The sequence below is a fragment of the Ptychodera flava genome, chromosome 1 (genome assembly GCF_041260155.1).
Source record: "Ptychodera flava strain L36383 chromosome 1, AS_Pfla_20210202, whole genome shotgun sequence".
Lineage (NCBI taxonomy): Eukaryota > Metazoa > Hemichordata > Enteropneusta > Ptychoderidae > Ptychodera > Ptychodera flava.
Window position 1 is genome coordinate 467,107 of NC_091928.1, and position 20,746 is coordinate 487,852.

Genomic DNA, 20,746 nt, shown 5'->3' on the forward strand with positions numbered 1-20,746 from the left:
CCTATATCGAAATTAACGGAGTTTAATGGAGTTTTGGCCCCCTTTTTCTGTAGAAATTCAACAGAATTTCTGTATCTTTTCTGTAGAATTTACAGAATTTCTATGTAAATTCAATACACGTTCTACAGAATATCTGTAGCACTATATTGAATTTCTACCACATTCTACAGAATTTTTATGTAGAATTTCTGTAGAACTATATTTAATTTCTGCACTCTTTTACAGAAGTTTGTTTGTCTGATACGAGTTCAAACTCTTAGAAAGTATGACAACAATATGTGTTAAACTTATTCAGTAAGGAATACCACCTTATGATATTGCCATAGATACCAATGCAATGAATTACTGCAAACTCACAAAAAATCAGTCAGCAAGTAAATTATAAACGTGTAGTTTATTTCTAAAATAATTATGATTAACAATCGATCAAAACTTGATGAAACATACAGGGACTACAAAATATAAAGCAACCTACACATATGAATGCAAGGCCTACCTCTCCAGTCTAGCAGTTTTGACCTCAGCCAAGTGCATAAATTAAGTGTTGTGTATCTTAACTCACGTAAATTTCAGTTGATGCTGCAATGTGGATCCTTACAGTTGTGACATATTAGTGAGCTCCCTTCTCCATAACACTGTTAGAATCTTGCTAATGGACCTTGGATCCTAATGTTCCATGCAATTTGGAGTTGAACTTTAGTACTTTTCATAAGAGCCATGTGCACTGTTGACTGCCTCAAGTTCAAATGAATAATGCGTGGCTACACTATTATGTAATCAGCCCATTGTAAAGGCAGGAAACTATTTGCATAACAAAGCAATGGCACAGGTCAGCTCACTTGACCTAGCATCGAACAAAGAGTCTGGTTGGTCTGTGTACAGTCATGAAATCTACAAAAGCAATGGCAAGGTACAATTGAAACTGTATACATTTTCCTGGCACGTGTGTGTAAATGAAAATAGCTTTCAGAATTAAAGGGTACACGAGAATGTGCTTAGAACTCTCCATAGGTAAATGTCACTACCTTTTCCATATTGAAACCAGCTATATATATGTCACTGAGTTCTTATCAAAGCTCATGCCAACATGCAAAAACATGAACTTAAGTCTGAAACAGTGTAAACTGTGGGAAAAAAGCAGAAAAAATTTCCACAAAAGCTATGGAACGGAAAATTTCCATAAAAAATATGTTTAATTTCTGCAGATTTTCTACAGAAAATTATCAGCAAACTTCAATAGAATTTAAAGTTTCTATACACATTAAAATTCTATAAAATTTAAATTTTTCTACAGAATTGTATTGAAAATTTTCAATTGAATTTCAACAGAAGCATATTTCCATCAGATTTCCATAAAATATACAGAATTTCTATAGAATATCAGAGTTCAATAGAATATCTACAGACTATTTTCGTAAGGGGAATGCCCGTGAGCTCGATTACTTTTTTAAGTTTATTCCAGCTACACTGATCAGATTGGCCAAGGACGAGACTAATAAATACGCCAAATTCCACCAGCGACATATCGCTAGGAAAATAGATAAATACTGGCGTAACGCTGACTACCGAGAGGTGCAGGCGTTCATTGGCGTCTTAGTCTGTATGGGTATCGACCGTAAATCATCAGTGGAGGATTATTGGTCTAGCGATCCCTTTCTGAGAAACCAGGGTATTTCTACTGTGATTACCCGCAGTCGCTTTCAGCAGCTTATGCGATACTTTCATCTGGCAGACCCAGAGAACGATCCACGTCGTGATCCTGATGAGGCACGCCGCCGACGTCGGTGTCAGGAGGATCCCCTGTATAAAATCAATCCATGGATGGAGCCCATAGTTGACCGGTGCGTAAATAATTATAAGATGGGTAGAGAGATCTCCATCGACGAGGGCATGGTGCGATTTAAGGGCCGTTCTAAATTTAAGCAGAGATTACCGCATAAGCCTGATCGAGACGGTTTCAAGATATGGCAGCTGTGCGACTCCACCACTGCATACATAGCTAACTTTGCACCGTACCTAGGTGTGAAATATCGGGATCGGACTGATGGGAGACGGCAGGAGCGAGGTGTGGTGAAAAGAATTACGATGGAGCTGGTCCAGCCATTCTGTGGATATAATCACAGCCTATTCTGTGATAGCCTGTTTAGCACGGTCGTTACTGCTAGAGAGCTGATGGAGACCGGGATCTACATGGTCGGGAGTTTTAACCGCCGTAATCGTCGCACCATGCCCCTCAATTAATTCCGCCGGGTAAGAGGAAGCGCCTTCCTCTGTCTGTTGGGGATATGAAAGCCACGACCAGAACGGACTCTCGTCTTAACATCACTGCTTATCAGGATAGTACGCTCAGGTGCTGATCTTGAATACGGTCTATCCACCCTTGGAGTGCGTGCCAGTGGGGGAGGGAGACGAGCGGCGACAAGTGCCTCTGTCGCTGTATAATTATCGCCGGTACATGGGAGGCGTCGACCGAGCCAACCAGAAGCGCAAGTACTTTCACACTGGCGCAAGAACCACAGATGGTGGACATATCTGGCATGTTACCTGATTGATGTTGCCCTGGTAAATGCATATATATGCTTCAAGCATGTACACCCTGATAGTAAGCTGACCCATAAGATGTTTCATCTGCGTGTCGGGAAAACAACTCATTGGCGGTTATTGTGGGCGATCGCAGCCCAGTGTGAGAGAGGTCGAGGCCACTGTTTCTCTTGCCTCGTACATCAATCCACAAAATCAGCCGATGCACGTTGTCAGCCGTTTGGAGGGGCGGCAGAAATGCTGTAAAGTATGTAGCAGAGAGGGTAAGACCACTGCGAGCGGACGACTGTCTGAGACGTCCAAAGGATGTAGTCAGTGCGGGGTTCATCTTCACGAGGGCGAGTGTTTTGCGGCTTTTCATCATCGCATGATGCTACGAGGTAAGAGGAGCATTGGCGTGCAGACCTCTACTCACACAGCCCCGACGACACCCATCAGCAAGAGAACCCGACGTAAATAACGGACAGGGGACAGCTTCGCCTAACAGTGGCTTGACTGTATTCTTAACACGGACCATGATCACATTTTGAGCATGGTTGTGCCGTTTGTTTGTGCTTAACGATCCCGCTGATTGTAAATTGAAACACGGATTATTTTGTACAATCCCCCGATTGTAATCTTTGTAACACGGACCATGCACTCGGACGTCGAGACAGACTCTGAGATTTATTATTCGGCATAATGTAAATTATTCCCGAATAAAATACTATCTATGGATCGCATATTTTCGTTTGTTTTGTTAGACGGATTATTTTGTACAATTCCCCCTATTATAATTTTTGAAACACGGATCTGCCACCCCGATTGTAATTTTTGAAACACGGACCATGCACTCGGACGTCGAGACAGACTCCGAGATTTATTGTTCGGCATAATGTAAATTATTCCCGAATAAAATACTATCTATGGATCGCATATTTTCGTTTGTTTGTTTTTACCCCCACTTTCGTTTTTGGCAGATCCGTAAGGACGCTATAGTAATGGATGAAAGTGCGTTGTATCACGTGGGAGGGGCACAGCCCAACGGAGGCTGTGCTCGTGCGACGTAGACGTTGTACCAACCATCTGTCGTTGGGGTTAGTGCATAGAGCAGTTGCACTGTCCAGAGCTAAGGTGGTACAAAACTGCACCTTAGTAACAACTGCACAACTAACCTGTTAGGAAACGGTAACACTAACGAGCTAAGTGTTCACTGAACTGGCCAAACTACGTACACGCCTTCCTTCAATGGCGGAACTATGTCGTTGACACTACGTCAAAGCAGACTGCACTGTGCGACTCTTCCAAGTCGTTCAAAGTACGTGGCCAAGTGACACAACCCAGGGGAAACAGGACAGGTTTGAGGGTGCTCCCGCACCATAGCACTAACCCCTGGGTCTTCTACTAACCCACGAGAGAGGTGACGTTTCTCCGGTGTGGCCGTGCGTGCCGGCGAACGAGCTTTACTTCCGCGAAAGTAAGCTAGAAAAGGGCATAAAAGTGCACGTCCCCCGGGGCAAACAACGCCCGTGACCTCGTCATTTTCTGGACACAACCTCATCAGCGGTTGCCCCTCTATACGGGCATGTAAAAATTTTTGAAGTCTAACACGTATATGGTCGGTAATCGTACCCCGAAAATGCGGTATTTTCCCGCAAAATGCCTGGCAGGAAAGCGTGCAGGAGAGCCTATCTTCTGTAGACACGGAAAAGGGGGCCGGTTTTGACCGACTTGGCAGGATAACGGACAGGGGCGCTCGGCAGGAAAAGGGTTAAAGTCCTAAGTCGCCGATGTTTATCGGATAAATATCTTATTTCGCAGACCCGGCGTGCCGACACCACACAGTGCAAGTAAATCTAGTGACAGTTTTTCGGACAGGGTAGTGAATTTCGCTCAAAGCCGTTTCATAAATGACGAGCACTGCGAAATCTTATTACCATATCCTTCGAAACTTTATTGCGCTTATCCTCAAACTGTTGACAGGACGGAAGTGTTATTTAGGGGGTCAAAGTTGCCAAATTGTTGACCCCATGTTGAGTGCGTAGTAATTGGACTGCTATCGCAGTAATCGGACGTCGTATTTCGAATGTGATTATAGGGGCTAAATATTGATATTTTGAAACTTCAAACCCCCGATTTTCAATTTCGATGTGTTTAGAAAACTGTTTGTAAAAATATGTGATAAATTAGTTACGTCTAATCCATGGACGACGCAACTATAAGCTTATTTCGACGTGTATGGCGCTTAAATATTGGACATGGGCTGTCTCTGTGTGTTGCGTTCGACACCTTGTATCGAACGGTGTGGCTAAGTTTGTAGCCCGAAATAGCTTCTATCGAAAAAATATCCGAAACGGGACAACAGCGTCACTTGACTTAATATGCTGTCAAATGACTTGTAAAACACTATCAATACAGAGCGAAGTGAGTACAACGAACAGCATGTCATTAAATGTCCGAAAACCGAGGTCGTCCGAAAACAGCCACACTGAATCGTCTGCATTAGTCTAGGAGTCCCGGCGCAATTGATATTTATCGGGTAAATATAATATCGGCGATTTGTCAGACCCGCCATGCCGAGACACAATAGGCGAGAAGTCATTCCAGTATATCTTGTTATATCAATATTACCAGATATAGTCCCGAAATTGACTATATTTATTGGGTATATATAGGCGATTTCACAGACCCGGGCTGTCGAGATAAGAGACGCTTTGTGTAGTTTCCGTCTTCAGATTTTAGAGTCCCGAAATCGCCAATATTAATATTTATCTGGTTAAAACCGGCGATAGTAGGCTGACTCAGCATGTCAAGATACGAACCGCATTGTGTAGTATAGTCTTGTATCGGTATCAGAATCCCGAAATCCCTTATAAAACAATCATCATGAAAGAAGTAGAACATAACTTTTTATCTTTTAAAGATTTTAAAACTCGCCCGACTTTCTTTTAGCCACTGTCTTCGAAAAAGCAGTTCTGTGGGACGACGATAAAAGCTGACTCAGTTTGTTCTTCCTTGAGTGATTTTTGCACTCAAGTGAACAACAGTTAATCATTTTTTATGCTACTGAGCATAAAAGAGTCGTAACGTGCAGAACTGCACTGCTGCAGTCATAGACTCCAATGCTTTGGTAAGCTGTTACACACGTTCGTGTATCGCCGATGACGTCACGCAAGCTCCTCCCATGAGCCCTTTCGCGCCCATGGAATTCCGAGCTCATTTCCATAAATGTCGTCTACTTCAATGTCCCTTTTCGTCGCTCCGTAGTCGTCGGCGCGTGCAATTATGTTGCAAATTTGAGCTGCATTTTATTCAAGGGTGACTTTGGAAGGGATAAACGGTCAATGTCGCTGGACTTATTAAAAACAGTTATTTTATTACTCACAAAGTTTACGACTTGATACGTTGAAAATCTGCTCTTTACAAGAAAGGCATTTCATTTTCATGATGTCTAGTATTAGTAAACTGGTGTAAACCTTCAAAAAAAGCTGCAACGGCAGCAGAGTTATTTGAAAGATGACTGTGGTCATCGTAAGGAGTATTGTCGGACCACTCCATGCACTCCCCTGAATATTATTTAGACGTAACATTCACAATAAAGTCTTTAACCCTTTTCCTGCCAAGTCGGTGAAAATCCGCTTGAAATTCGGTGTAGCCAGAATCTAAGCACTGGTGACCGTTATTCTCCCAACCCGGTGGAAATCGGGCCCTTTTTGGGTACCCCCTTTCCTGCCAAGTCGACGGCACTACGTTTTGCTATCCCCTGTGCGTTTAGGGGTCATCCGAGGAGAGGTTTTCTGACAAGGAACGCCTTTTCCCCTCGAAATGGGTTCGCAGGGAGTCGATAGACAGGGAAAGGTGCAGAAACCTGTCCGCCAGTCCCCCACACCCGAGGGGGGCTGGTTTTTTTTTACCGCTTTTTAGCGACTTGGCAGGATAGCATGGTGACGTTTTCTGGCGGAGTTGGACGTACTTGGCTGCCTGGCACTATAGAGATTGCTGCCGAACTTGACCAACTCGGCAATGCTAATCTAGAAGGCTACCTCTTGCAAACAACTTGGCAGATGGTGCCGATGGTGCGAGACGAAAGTCACTTATTCAGTTGTGCGTGACTAAAAATGAGAACGTATTTTTGACGGGACGGCTTGACTTGTTCCTCCGATGGAACGGATATGAACGACTCGGAAATACCATTACAAACTGGTGTCCGACGTACTAAGCTGGGCTTCAGCTCTGCAAGTTCAAACCAGGAGTTTTTATTTACTCCATCGTCCGAAGTATTGGCTCTGGTTTGCAGGCAAACGTATCCTCTTGCCGACGCATTGGTAACTACGTACGCTGTTTGCGTACAGAGAATTCAAAAGGTGACATAAGGTCAATGCTACGGGGATACCGCCTACACTTAGCAGGGACTGCTTTTGTTATGCAAACCAGCTAGCAGTACAATATGGCTGCCAGGCATGTGGACACGTTGATGGCTAGAACAATGGAAGCATATTGCGTTGCACCCGTGCATCGCAAAAGTGAACTGAAGACTTGGGTGTAGTGACTGGTTATCACTGGTTAGCTGCAGCCCAAGCCATGTCGGTACAAACCCGTACCTGACTGAGGACCACTCGATTAAGTCAGTAATGAACGGTAACACTCGTAAACCAACTCCCAACTGAGCTGGCTAAACTACGTGGAGCTGTGCTTCAATGGCTCAGCCATGTCGTTAATACAACGGCAAAAACGTTTTTGTGCTACACTGCCAAGTCGTTGAAGGTACGTATTCAATTGACCCTACCCTGGGGAAACAGGACAGGTTTGCCGGTCTGCTGCACCCCTAGCACGACCCTCAGGGTCTCTGACTAACAGACGAGTGAGGTGATGTTTGTGCCTAGCGGACGTGCGTAATACTGAAGGAGTTTATTTCCGAAAAATAAACATGAAACGGCAATAAAATGACGCACTCCCAGGGGCAAACAAAGCCGGTGACCTCAATTTTTTTCTGCAGTAACCCTTGAGCTCCTTCCCCTGTCTACGGGCATGTAGAAATTATCGAAGTCTAACACGTATAAGTACGGCTAAAACAACCCTGAAAATGGGCGATTTCTGCCAAAATGCCTGGCAGGATAACATGCAGGAGAGCCAATCTTTTGCAGGCACATATTATGGGGCGGTTTTCTACTGACTTGGCAGGATAACAGACAAGGGCGCTCGGCAGGAAAAGGGTTAAACTTGAGGCAGGTCCAGCCATTAACTGAGTTCGATATCTTGCAATCGTTCCATTAGCAAAATCAATACATCACATCACAGGTCAGGTCTATGACCAAGTTGTCACTCGATTGATACCATAGACGAGTGCAATGTGCTCATTGTATTTTGAAAAATTTTCAGTTTAATTATTTAATCAAGACATAAATACAGTGTTCTCCCGAGGATATTTTGACAAGAGGGCGAAGATGTGGTGCGAAGCACCACAAGCGACCGCGTAAGCGGTCGCGGGGGGAGGTCAGGAGGGGGGTGTCCCCCCTCCTGCCGTTGGAGCTTTTGAAAAACAGAGATTAAAATGGTGTTATTAGGTGGCACTTGGGGTGTATTTTTCCATTTTTTTCGTATAAAAAACTCAAAGGAAAAGAGATCTGGGACAGTGTTCGATAACTTTTATTCCAGTTCACTGATTTCAATGAAGATTACATTTTTTGAAAACGAAAACATAGCGACAGACATACATTTATTCATCGATGTCAAAATTATCACCATAACACTCACGTATTCTCATCCTGATACACGTCCGGCCGAGCCTAAAAATAGGTCGTTTTGCTTTGGGAAGGAATACACAAGCGAAATTAGAACCTCCCATAAAAACTTCAGTATACTCTGCTGTCCTTGGTTACCCTCAAGCTCCTTGGCATGTTTACTCAGCTAAGTCGGTTACCTAATGCACGGTCCCTATGGAGGGACCGTGGATAACGTTACGGCCTGAGCGATGCAAATATGGCTGCCATCGATGAGTTGCACATGGGCCTATGATCTCGGATGACATCACAAACTCGCGAGATTTGCAAGATCGATGAGAATTACGTTTGCAGCCTGCAGGATCGACGCTCACGCTTGCATTTTGCTTGTAAATCACCGTCAACTTTTTATCTCGTACATTTTATTGTTTTATTTTTCAAAAAATAAATCTTTTTCATTTCTGGCAAGGGGGCGCTCGGAATTCACAAGAGGGCGCCACGCCCCTGTTACCTTATTCAGGGAGAACACTGTAAATATGCCTAATAAATTTGGGCAAGTCTATGATATAGCCTTGTCCCCCAGCCCAGCCACATTAGCGATCTGAAGTGAAGGGCATGTCGTCACAGGTCAGGTCATTCAATAATGGCATCCACGTTCTAATAACCTGCCACAATGATCATGAAACATTGTGTGCCTAGTTCAAGTCATGTATCAAATCAGGATCTGATCTGGTAACGAAAGAAAAGCCCGTGTTTAACGAAAAGAAATGACAAACTCAGAATTTGCGAGATGATAACTACGCCCGACAACAACAATGACTTGAGCATGTTGTACAAGATACATTGGAGATCAGACAGATCAGGATGATAAGAGGACTGTAGACAGATCAAGTTAACAACTCTTTTCTCAAAGCTCATGAGCCAACTGGAAGTACTGCATACATTGTTGCAAATTTTATATCACAAGATCGAGTATTTCCTGGTGTTTTTCCAGGGTTGTTTTTCTAAGCAAGTGTAACTCAGCGTATTCATTTCTGAGATGGCTGTAACTCGGCGTAAGTCTGATTAAACAGTTTTACTCGTACTCAGCATATGCAAGTATGAGTAATCAGACTTATAAGTCCGACCATAGACTCTCGAGAAAATCGGGACAGGCAACTGCGACAGAGAACAAAGGGTCTACGGGATTAGCAGCCTGCGATCTTTCTTGGAATAATTAAGAGGTGTTAATGGGTCGGGGACGGAATGAAGCTGGACCCAATCGACCGCACGACGTCCGGTTCATAGACACGTGCATGCGGGTATACGGTAATAATGTTTTCGGATTACAAGTTATTTCAGATTACCCGCAAGTCCAATTTTAGAAATAAAAGTGTTACAACTATTTCGAGAAGAATTCGTCAAAATGGTTTTAAAGTACTTTTTACATATTGGTAGCGAGATTTGATGCAACTAGAAGTCTGCAGGGAGTTAGTATGTTGTTGTAAAGTGACAAAGTTTCGAACAGAAATCCAAAACACATACCGCTGCAGTTCCAGACTTAACAGCAGTTGACATCACAGAGTTGTTTACATTCCGCAATCGTCCGTGTATCTCCGAACTTTCCCTCGTTTTTGCATTTTTTTTTACCGTCGGAATATTTTCTGTGCGAGGAGTGCTCCATGATTCGGTAAAGTATGTATGTTAACTACTGAAATGTTGTTGTTTGAAAACTGTGAACAGCCAAATTTACGAGGACAGCGTTCAGCTTTGTGTAAATGCATGTCTACCTTACCGCTTCTGACTCCATCAACCGATGGATAGTCCGGATTTATCGCGAAGTTTCTCCTGACAGCGAAAGTCAGTGTTACAAATGTATTTTCTAGTACTTTGCGGATGTAAACATGTGTAGCTTATCCAAACTTTGGTGTTTCTTTAGGCTAAAACAGTACCAAAATGTTAGAGGTCGTGTATTTGAGCTCCGATGGAGTAGTCATTTTTTGTGTTCCCTGATTTTCGTCAAATGTTGCGTGACAGATGAAATAAAGGTCAGATTTTCGTTTCGCAGGACTGGGGAAGTGTAAACCTGTCTAACTTGTAAATGTTTGTTGTTATCGGGGATTTTTATGGTAGGAAATGTAAACTTCTATAGTCGATATCCAGCAAGAGTTTTCTGTAGCGTCTATGGCTAAATGTATGGTGTACTGTTTTTATCGTCTGGTTTTTTCCCGTTGGCTTCGGCTTGAATCCAAAATGTGATCTTCATCGTTACCAGAAAATTCACCATGACTAGTATCAAAAAACCCTCAAAATTCTCTGTGTCATTACTCGGAACATGCCATGCAAGAGCAAAGTGTACATATTCAGAACGTCAGTTTGATCGTTAATGAAATTCAGTGTTAAGTACAAAGTATTGTTGTCGGGGACCGCTTGGCAAATAAACTTTAATGTATTCCAAGATAGATCACACAAAGAAACCTCAGCAGTTGCCTGTCCCGTTTTTCTCGAGAGTCTATGGTCCGACTCGGTTTTTGAACTCAGAGTATTCTGTTGAAGGCACTCTTAGTCTTACATACCTCCTACAATCAGTAATTATGGCGCTATGAAATCACATATATGCTAACCCTCACCCCCTCTAAAATCAATCTTTGTTCAGCGACAACTCGACAATGACACAACCAATAGAATAAAATAAATTGAAAAACTGTATTCAAAATGATTGTTATGTTATTTCACTTGTACGGTGAACCACATGTATCTCAGACAAATGCTGGTGTAGCACCAGTGCCGCACGTGCACTGGCCTGGTAATCAAAATACAGCCAAATACAGCCAAACCCTGCTCCCCACTTAAACACAGACATTACATTTACTATGCCTGTGTTTTAATTATAAATCTACAGCCCTTAGTGGAAGCTAGTAATGCTGGAAACACACCACGTACTGTACGCATGCCAAAAACCTCCATCGCCAAGAGTTGGCAGATGCATTGGTGTGCATGGCCAATCGTCACTACGTACTGTGTGCAGAGGCCCTAGGCCCTGGTGCCTGCATTCTTTGGATCAAAATGGCCAAATAATCATTTTGAGTTTAACCCTTTTTCTACCAAGTTCATATTTCACCAGGTCAAGTTGGTTAAAACTGGTGAAGCAAAATACCAGTATGTCCTGTATGTGGCTCTTGGAACAAAGAGGTTTTGGTGTAAAAGGCTAATTTGGTATGAATTTGTATGGAACAAGATTTTGTGGTTCGACTTGGTTATGGTTGTCGTGGAGGGTCAGTTGTTGTGTGTGCATCGTGTTCAATGTGGCAACTTTGTGAGTCTTGTTTTCCAAATTAGATAAATTATCAATTTGACTGAGTTGGATTGAATTCTCTGTATCCTTGGAACAAGGAAGATTTGTCCGTTATGGGAGCTTACTCACCACCACATTGTGTAGTGTGAGTGTGACATTGGTTTCAAGTCTAATTTCCTGGTCAATTTATTCATGTCCATGCCAGTCTCAAATCACACCAAGACAACCTCCCTTATCAAGTTTCAGAACAACTGTATCCCCCGTAAAATAAGATTATTTATCATGATAAATCTATCACATCATAAGTCTAAGGTCTTTATCAATCATTTGGTTACATACATGTGGTAGTACCCTTAATGTCCACAGACTGCCAAACTACTTGTAACTTTAGAGGGCATTTTTAATTTGCACTAGCCACTTGGCCAGGCATTAACTAATTACAGTAAAAACCCTATCAATTTGACTAGGAAAAAATAATTTACAATTTTAAATAGTTGAATTAGAAAATTAACAAAGCCAAAATAATTTTAGTGGTGGTATAATTAGGGATTTGAACTCTCTTGACAGTTCATAAGTGATATCCTCACTGTCTTGGATGATTGAATTATATAAAGCCTTAGGTGACTTCCGAAGTCTTGACTTAGACACATTCTGTGCTGTATGTTGTATTGTTCTGTGTATTTGTTAGTCGCCACGGACACGGTCCGGGGGGACTTATAGGTTTGGTCATGTCCATGCTTGTGTGCTTGCTTGCGTGCGTGCGTGCGTGCGTGCGTCCGTCCGTTCACGCAGATATCTCAGAGATGCCTGGAGGAATTTCATTCAAACTTGGTACAAGGATTACTTCATATGTCATACAGATGCACGTTGATTTGTTCCGTGATACGATCCAATATGGCTGCCAGGCGGCCATTTTATTGCGATTTTTTTCATTTACAGAGCCATAACTCAGGCATGTTTCAACTGATTTTATTCGAAGTTGGTACAAGGACATTGACCAATGTCATAGCTATACACATCAATTTGTTTTGTGATACAATCCAATATGGTCGCTGTGCGGCCATTTTGTAATGATTTTTTCATGTACAGAGCCATAACTCAGGCATAACTCAACCGATTTTATTCAAACTTGGTACAAGGACATTGACCTATGTCATGCACATGCACATTGATTTGTTTTGTGATACGATCCAATATGGCTGCCCTGTGGCCATTTTATTACATTTTTTCATGTCCAGAACCATAACTCAGACATGTATCAAGCGAATTTATTCAAAGTTGGTACAAGGAGATTGACTAATGTCATACATATGCACATTAATTTGTTTTGTGATGCGATCCAATATGGCTGCTGTGCGGCCATTTTGTTATGATTTTTTCATGTACAAGCCATAACTCAGGCATATCTCAACCAATTTTAATCAAATTTGCTACAAGGACATTGACCTATGTCATACATATGCACATTTATTTGTTTTGTGATACGATCCAATATGGCCACCGTGTGGCCATTTTATTACGATTTTTTCATGTCCTGAACTACAACTCAGACATGTATCAAGCAAATTTATTCAAAAGTATTTTTATCACAGACCTAATGAAGAGGACTCTATCCTTTATGAGGACCTGTAATCAAAGTACCCATTAACAAGTGGGGACTGTGTCATCAACGATGACTTGTTGGAAATAAAATGTTCAAAATAATCTGTCATGATAGGTTGGTCGAATTGCGTTGATCACAATTTCGGGTTTATTACTAATGTAGCTGCACATGCGCGACTTTATGACAAATATGCTGAAATTAGGACAAATTTTGTTGTTGTATGCGCGGCTGTTGTTGTAGCTTGTAGTCTTAGTCATCAATTCACAGGAATAAGTGTGACACTAAATAGCCATTCTAATACTCGCAGGTTTTATTTTCGTCATTTATGCAGAAAATGCGGACAAATGTTTATTTATACATATTAATGAAGAGAACAGTGACATCATTTGCGATCAGCGCTATTAGGAGTTCATATTGATTTTATGGTAGTCTAGGACCTTTCCTTGTAACCAAGGAGAAGTCCTAGACTAATAACTGCTGCATAGCTTTCGAAAGGCTACCGTAAGCGACTTTAGGGCAAGTCTACATGTATCAGGCACTGTGTCATTGTCAGATGACCTAGTTTTTATGTAACAATGAAATTTAAACTACATGTATTACCTGTGTTCAATCTCTATGTGTACGATCTCTAAGAGATTCTTTCTTTTTTTTCAGATATCAACGAATTAAACCTACCAAAAACATGTCAGGTAGAATTTACAGATCCAGATGATCTCCTTAACTTCAAGCTAATAATTTGCCCTGATGAGGTAAGAATCATGTTACACTTTTTACACGTCTATGTTTGTTAATCAATATGTGTGCTTATGTGTATACACGTTATTGAATTTCTGAAATACAAAACATGATATACAATATGTTTATGAAAACAATGCCTGATATATACACAGCGAACCGTTGATTTTTTAGCTCTCATTAGCTCATATTTGGTTTTATATATAAATACCAAAAAGAGCTTATATGATGAGTCTGAGTGGCGTCTGTATGTCTGTATATTTGTGGGTATGTATGTGCGGATGTATGTCCGTCACACAATGGCTCCCATACCGCCAAAGCTACTGTCTCAGTATTTGGTGTACAGGTAGATGTAGGGGTTGAGATGTGAATTTGTTCAAATGAACACATCAGTGTCAAAAATGTGCAAATGAGGAAAGAAAAAGGGAAATACTGCAAGTGTGCAGGAGTAGTGGCAGTGAACTGAATCAGCCCACACATCTGAATAAGAGGATTTTGACCTTTGACCTATTGGTATGCAGGGTACCTATTATGTTTGGGAGTGGTAGCAGTAACTGAAACAGCTAATTGGTCATTTCCTGTCATTGTTTATGAACTGTGACATATTAACAGATCTGCTGAAACCATGGATGTCTATTTTTGTACATCCATGGTAGAAAGATTCTCTGCTATGCATGTTGCTGAAGTTGACCTTCAGTACCTAAAGTTTCAGACCTTATTTACTTTTGTCATTCTTAATTTTCTGGTTTAAATATTTCTTGTTGTTTTTCGGGTTGTACTATGCAGAAGTTGTCATAACATCAACGTATAATTTTCCTGCACTGAACAGATAGAAATAACACTTATTGTTGATCTTTGGTATGTACCAATTCTGATCAAATTTGAGCGACACCGTATAATTGCGGTATTTTTTGGTATACCAAAGAAAGCTAATAGTATAAGTTGAATCATTTCATTTGCATCCCATGTACATATCGTCTGTGTGTATGTATGTACCGTAAAAACCCTATCAATTCAACCAGAAAAAAATAATTACCAAATTAACGAAGTACCTTGTGCAATGTAACCAACCAATTGAATCAAAATAAAAGTAGCACTGTAGCCCATCATATTGCCCATCATGTGACAAATAAAGATCCAGCCAATGAAAGTACACATAATTTGTATGGTGTAAACCAGCAATGTAAACTCTGTCATAGTACAAATGTAAACATGGAAAGCACCACCAACTGTAACTAACATAACTGACAAAGGAGTAGATATGATAGCAGCAATATACAGTTCAAAGCAGAACTAACGCACCATCCGGGCTCGCCTCGGACTCGCCTTGGGCGTGCCTCAGGCGCGCCTGAGGCGCGTCTCAGACCACACAGGTTTGCCCTCAATAGCTCATTATCTCCAACTGGAAATCCTCATTATGTTGACATGTAAATTATGCAGCGATAACTGTCCCAGCCACACTGTGGTTACACTGAGCACGAGTAAGACCAGTGTCGACCTAACTTTTCAGACGTAATTTCTGGACTGTAGACTGGCCAACAATTTGTTGCATTTGCAGTTCAAGCATATAAATCTGCACACCTTCACGTCAAAGGAAAGCCTGTGACCCACTTTGTTGAAGGGTCAAATCTCTGTACAACTTTGTAGCAAACAACGTAAACTTAGCATGTGTCTTTTTTACAGCGATGGCCATCGATCGTTTTACGATGCCACAAAAACAAATTGGTAATAATTGCCCTCCAATTTATTTAGCTTCGTTCGCCGTAAATTTCTTTGAGCCAGACCACGATCACTGACTGTGGCAAGACTTCCGTTTCTTGTATGGAACGACAAGATGAAGGCCAATACTTGTTGTGTGGCTCACGTAAATTATTTGTCAAATGCATCGCCGGCATTTAAATTGGCTCAAACATTGATTTGATCTAGTATCTCGTGAACCCTCTTTCATTTTCCAACCATCGTATCAATGTGTCTCATTTTCTATCCCCATCATTTCAAGCTCCTGGTTTATTAAGACAAAATAATGAGTCATAGACGTGGGAATATCACGCGAGGTCAACAGTTCGGAACTTGGAGTGACCGTTGGAACGCGTTGCAGTGTGTTGTAGTTGTACATTTTTGTCAAGAATCCCGTGACAGGCTGATGACTGTCTCTGTATTGGCGAGGGAGCATGCCGCGGTATCAAAGTTTACCTCACATAAACATTCATTGATCGCTCCAAAATAACATATTAAATTAAGATTTGGTGAAAATCCTTTTAAAATTCCCCATCTTGAGTGTTTTTGACAGAGAAAACCTCAACCACAGACTCACGATATTGATCGAGCTTTCACTCAGAGTGGCCGGTGCAGTCAACGCTATGCTCCGGGCTACCCATTTGAATCGCCGTTTCAACTTCACATTACTTTCAAACGATAAACATAAGTCTTTATTTTCCCACAAAATACCCTCAAAAAGTACCGATGTCTGTCATTTCTGTCATGTGGTGGCACATAACCTGTCACAAAAAAACATCGTGTGTTCTTTGAGGAAAAAATGCTTACAAGTCTCTCTCCCTTCCAGCGAACCAGACCTAATTAAGTATTCACGATACAGTTGTTGACCCGGTTCATCAAAAGGTCGCTCTGTTCATATGCAAATTTCCGCTGCATGCTGCCCTACATAGATGATGTCATTATTTAGTCCTTATATGGATCTGAATTGGGTTCAAAGGGCAAGGAATGAATTATTTGTCAGTGACTTACTAGATCCTGAGCGACTTGTGTAGTTTACAGTTAGGCCTATCAAATGATTGCCCAAATACAACATCGGATTATGGGGATGACAAAATTTCTTTTTTTAAGACACGTCAATGCCGTTATCGGTGAAGTTCACAGTAGAGAAAGTCGCGAATCGTAGCAACAATATGTTACTTCAAGTCTCGAACACCAAAGTCGTACTGTCCCCACGTCCGTTTTGAATATCCCTATAAAATATTGCCAAGTGTTTAGCCGACGTAGTATCGCAAAGTGCATCAGATCATTGTGCAGTTTGTTTATAAAAAACACAGTGGAGTGCACAGTCAGAGACAAAACACCACCACTAGCAGAGGCCGTTAATTTTGCGTGAACGTCGCGATAGTAACTATTCAATAAAGGATTTACATGATGTACTTTCTATGAATAAAGTTACATTGCTTTTGCCCATGTGTAGTCTTGTTGCATTGCTGAGGTAAATTTCATTGACCAGGGAACCTGTCACGGTTGAAGCAACCCGATTTGACAGACTTTCAAAATTTCAGAAAATGTGCAGGAGAGAAAACGGTAAGTACTGTGACAGACGCCCGTCATGTACAGACGTTGTCATAATTATATGCCGTCATTTCCAATTTCTCACAAAAAAACTTGTCAACTCTTATCTGAGTATACAGTTATCAACTTACGTCGAGGTTTACAATGTGCGTCTCATTTCTGGTTGTTGTATACGAACGTTTTTCACATTTTAAGCTTTATACATCCATCGCACGGTGGCAGTGATCTCGAGCAGTTACTTCGGCAATATTTCCGATCTAACCGACAGTGCTGGAGAGTTTCCTTGAATGAAATTCAAAGTCACTAAATTGCTAATTTGCCGACTTGCCGACGAAATTACGGTAGATGCATATTCTTGGATAGCTGCAGTACAGTACGAACTGCAAAACCAGATCTGGTTTTGCCGTCTGACCCAAATTCCCAGGCAAAACCTCGAGCTACCGTACTGCAGCGAGTGGGGAATAGATAGTTGTTTAAATAAATAACCAATGCAAGGTTTCGTTTTTCCGACAGTTTCAGCGTATTAGCTCATTATTATAATAAGTTTAAATACAGCATGAATGGTTGTTGCTGCTGGCGGGAAATCAATGTTACAAATCACGTTGTTCAAACTGTCAGCCGGCCTAACCTGTAGAGTAGTACTAGCTGCCAGCTGTCATCGACGGCTTTTGTTTATTGATTCTACGTCCGGGCGAGCTTTCGTTTAGGGACGTCCCGAAATCGATTTTCAAAGACATGCAAGGCCAGTGTCCTGTATTTTTGTAAGAATATAGTAAACCGTAGATAAAGCCAGACCTTTTTTCTTGCCTATATTTCTAAAAGTCTCTCCTCAGAGGCAAAGACGATGTCGCCGTGTACGCCGTGTCCGAGTCTCGGCCTTGACATGGCACAAGACATACGTCAGCTACGTTTATTTGCGTGCGTCATACGGATGATACCATTATTCATCTGGGGGCTTTCCGACTGAAGTGGGCACATAGTAGATTTTTCTCGAGAAACCTACGACGAAAAATACAGTCTAAATGAAAATATTTCAAGCATGGGATCAATTGGATAGAATGCTGAACTGCTGCAGCTTTTAATCACTGATTAATGGCATAGTTTGTTTTTTGCATTCAACGCATCCAATCGAGCAAGTAAATTTGGTTTGACCTGTTATGTACGTGTGACAATGTATTTTTGGTTGGTCTCCGGCTCGAAGCCAGTGACGTTTCCGGACCGCAATTTCTGAGAGCCACGTCAAATCGCCACGATCAGCGGACGCAAAATTATTATTTTCAAATAGCCATCACCAAAAATTCACGGGAAATGAGAAAACCTGGCGAGAAAAACGGCACTGCATCAATGGTGTTGATAGCGTATCTACCTTTTCAAGCTATCAAGAACCAACTGCTCAGCTCGCCCGAATTCAATTCATGAATATGTTGGGCGAGGCAACGATAGTAATTTTTTTTCTGCAAACGTAGAAAGACCTGCACTTTGCACTGAAAGGAATAGTTGGTAAATCTTTTCCGAAACTGAAAAAACTAGCTGAAGATATAGCCATCACTCAGTCAGTACGGCCGTGGCAAACTTGGGCGTTCATACCGACAATGGGGAACACAGCATTTTCAAACGAAAACGGCATTGTCAAGGAAAGGCGATGATTTAGTTTTTAAAGTTGAAGAAAATGCTCAAAAGTTTGGTTGTGTTAGTTAATCCATCGAAATGTTTTTGTTCAAAATGATAAAATCATAGACAGTCTCGATTCTACCGTCAATTACTCGATATGTACAGACTAAATCGACGATGGAGGATGCATTTAAAATGTGTATATGCACGTGAATTTACAACGCAATGTCCGCGGTACGTATACTTGTGAACATCTCAAACAACGGGCGAGTTGGTTTTGGCCCAGTGGGAATAGGGCGATCCGGCGAGTTGCTTCTGGGCGGGTTCAAGTAGGAAAAAGTGCTAGTTACACATGTAGTGGTTAGTCATTCGTGCAAAACGGTCATCAAAACTTCAGGAAAATAGGAAATAATGAAATTTACTGAGCGATTCAACAAAAGACTTGGTGATACACATACGTAAAAGCAATTTAACTTTATTCATAGAAAGTCAATCCTTTAATTGGGTTGTTCCCACCTATCGGTCATGCAAAATGAACGGCCTATGCTTTATGAGACACCCCGCGGTTTTGATAAACAAACTAAAAGATGATCACGGACAGAGCAATACTGCTGTCCGCTGATCAATTGTCGATATATGGATATTCCCAGCGGTTTCCCTATGTATATTGGGACTTTGATGACATCGAATACACTACACGGTCTATTGACTCGGCGTAATTTTGTAATCGCCAGTGCTAGATAGGGACGGAGAGTAACAAAAACTTTATTCTCTAGTGAGCATTTTAGCCAGTGTTCTATTATTCAACGTATATTCAGAAACTTTAGCAGTGCCTCCGTCATTTTGTACACAAAAAATTCAGACCTCCGTCCAGCTCCGCAGCTCCGAGTTATTCTCGACGGTCAAGTCTACAATTTGCATTGTTACTATGGAAACTGGCCGTTTTCCGAGAAAAAGGAGCATGATTCCTCGAAGGCAGACTTTCGCTGTTTCACAATTCGATAAAGTGGAATGATTTGCAATATGTCACCTATTACCTTTAACATCATGTAGTGATCAGTCGCGTGAAATTCATACAGTTCTGATTCTTCGGACTTCACTGAGTTTGACAGAAAAGGATGCCTGTTTTCTGTGTTTCTTGGCCCCAGTTAGTTCCATGTAGGAATCATTACGTTACTAGAAAAAGACAGTCTGGAGGTTTTTTATGTTCGGCCTCAATTGCTATTCGGAGCTGGAAGAATTTTGAATGTGGGATAGCGACTCACATGTAAAATATTGACAGAAGCGGACTTACGTATTTGGTTTTCGGTTGTAACAATTTGGCATGGGGACAGTTTTGAAAGTCGAACTTTCATCGGGTATGGACAGTTATGTTAAACAGTACTGGTAAAAGACGTAACGCCATAGTTTTTGGCCGCAATACATGTGGGGCGGGAACAGTTCTGAGCTGGATAATTGTAAGATATCGCAACCATTTTCAAAACATAACGACATGAGAAATCTGTGGTCACGTACTTGGACGAAATCTTTATGCAGTGTAATAACTTTCAAAGTTGGAGAACGGTTCGTATTTAATACCACGGACTTCAGGAATAAGCATAACTGAATTTGACTACAGGCCCTCTCTATCATGGGGTTTGAATTACATGTAAAATACCATCAGAAAAAGACGTTTTTTCCGTCTCCAGTTTACTTTGTAGCGAGAACAATTTATGATGAATATCAGACTTTATCAGGTATCAACTCAAATGCACAGAATACTATATCAGAAACGAACAGAGGAATTTTGAAAGCTCTTTGAGTTATGTTTTTTTTTGGTCCGAATTTCATTCGGATCGGGAACAGTTTTGAATGTTAGAATTTGTGGAGGGGTATCGACCCACATGTAAAATGTTAACAGAAGCGGACGTAATTTTTTGGCTTTCTGTCGTAATATAAGTTGAAATAGGGAACAGTTTTGAATGTCTGACATCATCAGGTATGGATGGACAG

The 20,746-nt window shown here is 41.5% G+C and overlaps 1 protein-coding gene across 2 annotated transcripts in view; it reads left to right on the plus strand.

Annotated features, from left to right (window-relative positions):
- Positions 1-20,746, plus strand: part of LOC139134594 (NEDD8-conjugating enzyme Ubc12) — a 64,558-nt gene that overhangs the window by 10,584 nt on the left and 33,228 nt on the right. For both annotated transcript variants that reach the window (XM_070702710.1, XM_070701905.1), the window contains exon 2: positions 13,772-13,866. In XM_070702710.1, the coding sequence (XP_070558811.1) occupies positions 13,772-13,866 (95 nt within the window). The remainder of the gene's footprint in view (positions 1-13,771; positions 13,867-20,746) is intronic.